The sequence below is a fragment of the Piliocolobus tephrosceles genome, chromosome 17 (assembly GCF_002776525.5).
Source record: "Piliocolobus tephrosceles isolate RC106 chromosome 17, ASM277652v3, whole genome shotgun sequence".
In the NCBI taxonomy this organism is placed as follows: Eukaryota; Metazoa; Chordata; class Mammalia; order Primates; family Cercopithecidae; genus Piliocolobus; species Piliocolobus tephrosceles.
In genome coordinates, this window is record NC_045450.1 from 57,039,091 (window position 1) to 57,044,398 (window position 5,308).

General features: G+C 49.7%; 1 protein-coding gene across 1 annotated transcript in view; it reads left to right on the forward strand.

The window, feature by feature from the left end:
* The window catches only part of PMFBP1 (polyamine modulated factor 1 binding protein 1), a 54,317-nt gene extending 49,009 nt beyond the window's left edge, over positions 1–5,308 (forward strand). Inside the window, exons 18-21 of the mRNA XM_023210313.2 lie at positions 884–987; positions 1,520–1,594; positions 4,339–4,577; positions 5,052–5,308. Coding sequence (XP_023066081.1) covers positions 884–987; positions 1,520–1,594; positions 4,339–4,577; positions 5,052–5,068 — 435 coding nt within the window. The 3' untranslated portion in view covers positions 5,069–5,308. The remainder of the gene's footprint in view (positions 1–883; positions 988–1,519; positions 1,595–4,338; positions 4,578–5,051) is intronic.

The window sequence follows — 5,308 nt, forward strand, 5'->3', positions numbered from 1 at the left end:
ACCAGAGTTCATCCTGACACCAGAGTACACCCTGACACCAGAGTACATCCTGATACTTTTGGCAGCCCTGGACCCTACAGTAGAATGGGCTAAGTGACCTTCTGGGCTTGTCCCAGGCCCAGCTCCCTGAGCAGTGAAGTTCATGGCAGGAGGCCACAGGACAGCTCAGGTGGTCACTGGGCCTTTACTCAAATTACAAAGAAGTCATCTTAGGCCAGGCACAGTGGTTCACACCTGCAATCCCTACGTTTTGGGAGGCCAAGGCAGGAGGATCGCTTGAGTCCAGGAGTTTGAGACCAGCCTGGGCAACACAGCAAGACCTCATCTCTACAATAAGTTTAAATGTTAGCTGGGCATGGTGGCCTACGCCTGTGGTCCCAGCTACTCGGCAGGCTGAGTGGGAGGAGAGCTTGAGCCGGGGGGAAGTTAAGCTGCCATGAGCTGTGATCACACCACTGCACTCCAGCCTGAATGACAGGGCAAGACTGTCAAAAAAAAAAAAAGAGAGAGAGAGAGAGAAAGAAGGCATCTCTTCCTCTTCCTCCAGATGTTTTTCTTCCATCTGTTAGAAAATTGGCTTAGCATACTTCTTTTTTAGGAGTCACTTTAATGCCTTCACACTGGAAACCAGGATTATAAGTACGAATCTACTGTGTCTCTGCTATAAATGGTGCCGTCTCAGAAATGTCACCTTTGTGTGGGTGCCACACACACAGCCAGAGGGGGAGGCCTGGTGGCAAGTCTACAACTCTGGCCTCGGGTTGGACAGCAGAGTCAAGTTTTCTTTTCCCAGGAAGACAGAAGAGGCCTGACTCAGAAGGAAGGAGGGATGACAGGCCTGTGCTCCCACCTCTGACTGTCTCGCTTTCTTCTTGTACCCAAGCCCTGCTGCCTGCCCCAGCGGTCTGTACCCAAAGACACCTGTAGGCTCTACCGAGAGAATGATCAGATTATGACCAGCTTGGAGCAATGGGCGAAACAGCAGAAGTGAGTATGAGAGGAAAAAGGAAGGCAGGGTCCAAGGCCTGGACTGAGCCAAGGAGCCACACGGGTGCTAAAGATTAGTCACACACACATCCCTGAACTCCTGGAAAACAGATCCAGTCTCAGCCCACACCCAAGGGACGGAAATAAGATGGAGAGGAGGGATCAACCCTTCAGGCAGGTCTGGAAAGCCCTGCTGACCTGGAAACAGCAGCAGCAAGAAGGAAGGAGTGCTTTGCTGTGGCTCAGATGCCCTCCTCCCGTCCCGGGATCCAGCTTCACTGCCTGGCCCTCTTGAACTCATTCCCTTAAACTCACCTGGGCTGACAGGGATTTTGCATAGGAGTTGAGTTCAGAGAGTCCACTGAATGCCCAGGTGCTAGGAAGGACCCAACTCTGGGGACAGGGTGATGCGTGGGGGGCCTGGGATGCAGCTGCCATCTTGCTGAGAACCCAGCGTCCCATTCAGCCCCTGCACCCTTGCTCACAGGAGGCTGGCAACTGGCCACTCTTTTCTCCTATGATTTTATTACAGGGTCGCCAATGAGAAACTGGGAAACAAGCTCCGAGAGCAGGTGAAATACATCGCCAAGCTGAGTGGTGAAAAGGAGTAAGTCATCTTACACTACCCCGGCTGCTTCCTGGGAGCTGACTGGAAGGGTCAGCAGGGAGCCAGGGCTGGCTTTAGCCCTTGATAGGGGGATCAGCCCAGGAAAGTGCTTCGGAAAGACCTCCAGGTCCCGAATCTACATCTGTGTCACCTTGGGCATATCACTTGACCTCTCAGAGCCTTAGTTCTCTCACCAAAAATCCAAAGGGAGTTTAGTAGTCTTTTTGTTCCTTCCTGCTCTCGTGGTTCTCAGAGGTCAAGGGTGCTAAGCAGGGAACAGGCAGTGAAAGGCAGACTGGATTAGTTAGGGCAGGGGCTGAGCTGCTCTAACAGATCCCAAGTGAAGGCACAAACAAGGAACATCTCTTCGTGAAATCATCAAGTGAGCAGGCCAGGTTGGAGAAGCCCTTCTGTTCCACCTGGTCATCTGGGGGCCTGTGGTCTTGCTTCCCCTCATGGTCAAAGCTGGGTCCATTAAGAGGGAGGTATGCGAGGAGTGTTACCAGTTTGAGAATGGAGGTGAAGGTATGAAGATCTAAAACTGAGATTTTGGAGGTGGCAAAGTAACAACTAACAACAAGCCGTAGGACAGCACTTCCCATCCTTTCCTCAGGGAACACTTAGAAAACGACAATACCTTACATAACACCATGGATACTGTGCAGCTATCAAAAAGAATGAGATCATGTCTTTGTGGAAACATGGATGGAGCTAGAGGCTATTATCCTTAGCAAACTGACACAGGAATAGAAAAGCAAATACCACATGTTCTCACTTGTAAGTGAGAGCTGGGGGAGGGTGGGAGGAGGGAGAGGAGCAGAAAAGATAACTATTGGGTAGTGGGCGTAATTCCTGGGTGATGAAATAATCTGTACAACAAACTCCTGTGACATGAGCTTGCTGATGTAACATGTACCCTGAACCTAACAAAAGTGAAAATAAAATAAAAGTGAAAAAGAAAATGACCACAGTTTAGGATCACTTGAGGCCAGGAGTTTGAGACTATCCTGGGTGACAGCAAGACCCTGCCTCTACAAAAAAAAATTAAGAATTAGCCTAGCCAGGCGTGGTGGTGCACACCTATAGTCCCAGCTAATCGGGCGGCTGGGGCGAGAGGATTGCTTGAGCCCAAGAGGTTGAGGCTGCAGTGACCTATGTTCACACCACTGCACTCTGGCATAGGTGACAAAATGAGACCCCATCTCTAAAAAAGAAGGGTAAAAATAACCACATTTGTTTGGCATACTTGTGACAAAGCTGACCAAGCAGTGGCTGCCCCAGAGCCTTGCCCCTAGGGCTGTGGGCATCTCCAAACACCTGGAATCCATTCGTGGCACCCCAGGTGGAAAGCCCTATTCTAGGCTTTGGCCTTGGGTACATGGCTGAGTTGAAGAGAAGGCTGAGGCCTTTGGAATAAGGAGGCCAAGGAATTGAGAAACCAGGACGTGGATGGGATATTGAAGGCTTTCGAGATGCTGACAGGAGGGGCCCAGAGAGCCAGGGAAGGAGGGCACTGCTGAGACCCCCTCTCCAGACCCAGCGGCACTGGGAATGAGGGGCTGAGGGGCGGGGGAAGAGGCGTCCTCAAGGTTGGCCAGCTTTGTAGAGAGGAAAAGGGTAGAGCATATTGCCCAGAGAAGAGGTTGAGGATGAATTCTCTACTTGATTTCCTCTAGAAAAGACCATGAAACTTTTTACTAGGGTGTAACTAAAAGAAAAGTTGTCAGACTCTGAAGGTAACAGATAACTTCAGTCTTTTTCTTCTGTTGTGCCAAGTCCAGGAAGTTCTCTTTTACGAAGAACTCACTCGAGTTTTCCTGTTCTTATTTGAAAGAAAAGCATCTTTTAATGATAATAGTGGCTCAACTAATACATATTTTTGCTGTGTGTGAGGTACTATCTATGTGTTAACACGTATGAGCTCATTTCATCTTCATAAGACCTCCTGCGTTCAGTATAGTCATGAACCCCATTTATGGATGAGGAAAGAGAGGACCTGGGAAACTAAGTAACTTGCCCCTGGTCTCAAAACTAGTAAGTGGCAGAGTCACAATTCCAACGTGGGAAGTCTGGTTTCAGAGCCCACTTTCACCCACTGCCCTCAACATTCGTTTGGAGACACACAACAGTGATAATACAACTTGCTATTTATTGAGGCATAGGGAATGTGCTAAATTATCTTTCCCCTCCTCTGCATGGCAGCCTCCATTTCCTCATCTGTAAAATGGGGATAAGTAACTTGCCCAAGTTCTTGGCAGAGCTAGGATCTCCTGTGCTCCTGACTCTGCAGCAAAGGGAAGTAGAGAGAATGCGGGCTTTGGCACTGGTGCTGGGTGAGTGTTTCCAAGGCACGGCCATGAGAACCCGAGGACGCCTGATCACAGTTGTCCCTACCTGGTTCTTCAAGTTAAATTTCTATCATTTATCAAACCAGATCCTCATATGAACCCCAGCAGTCAGGCCAGGCCTGACTGTCCCCGTCTGACAGATAAGAAAACAGGCCCAGAACTGGCAGAGTTGGGCAGGAGAACCAGCTCCTGCTCTACTCAGACCCCAGGCCTGGGCTTCTTCCACAGTACACATGTAGGCCTCCATTTCTACAGAGCACATGTAACAGCCCTGCTCTGAACAGACGTGGGCGTCTGTGCTGTCTTCCCTGTGACACCTTTATCTGTCCTTTCTAGCAGGGAACCAAGCAGAGCCAGCAGCCCCAACATAACCCATCCTTCCTCTTCTTCCCACAGCCACCTCCACAATGTAATGGTCCACCTGCAGCAGGAAAACAAGAAGCTGAAGAAGGAAATAGAAGATAAGAAAATGAAAGCTGAGAACACAAGGCTATGCACCAAAGCCCTAGGCCCAAGCAAAACGGAGTCCACACAGAGAGGGAAAGTATGCGGCGCCTTGGGCTGGAAGGGGTTGCCCCAGGACGTGGGTCAAAGAATGGACCTCACCAAGTACATCGGGATGCCCCATTGCCCGGGTACGTCTGCCATTTGTCAATAAAATAAGTGTTTTTTTTTTTTTCTTTAAATCACTGGATTGAGAATTCAAGTAGGAAGAAGAAAATAGGCCTTTTGTGACCTCAAGTCATTTTCTTAGCTACTTGGGACCAAAGATTGTTGTTTTCACATCTGTAAAGGCAGGAGGCAAATTAAGACCCCTTCTCATCTAAGAACATCTGAAGCATGCCCAAGTGCCTCACATCTCAGACTTGTCCCTTCCCCGACCCAGACCGGTTTTAGGGAACAGGTAGTAAGAGCACCCCAGCCACCTACCTAGCCTGGGTCCACAGTCACCTTTCCTGCCACCTGTAAACTCCATGTTACCCCAGAGGCAAGAAGTCACCTGCGGCAGTCACCAGGCAGAGCTGCCTGGCCATGCGGCCAGTCCCTGAGGAATCACCTCGTTAATTTCTCCTCAAATCAAAACTCTCATTTCCTCCCTGTTCCCTCAGGTTCCTCGTATTGCTAGAATCCACATCTAGCCATGAGCAGCATTTCCACGCGTGTTTCTTCCGAGGACAGTGAGTTCCCAGCCCTCCCTCTCTCTTGACCTGGATCAGCTCTTACGGGAATATATCATGGTCCCAGCCTATTTTGCAAGACACTAACGTTCGTTGAGTTTTGGCCACTTCCTGCCATGGAGTGAGCTTTAGAAGCATACGTCCATCTCCAGGCCCAAATATGAAATAAAGACATGAGCATGAGCACA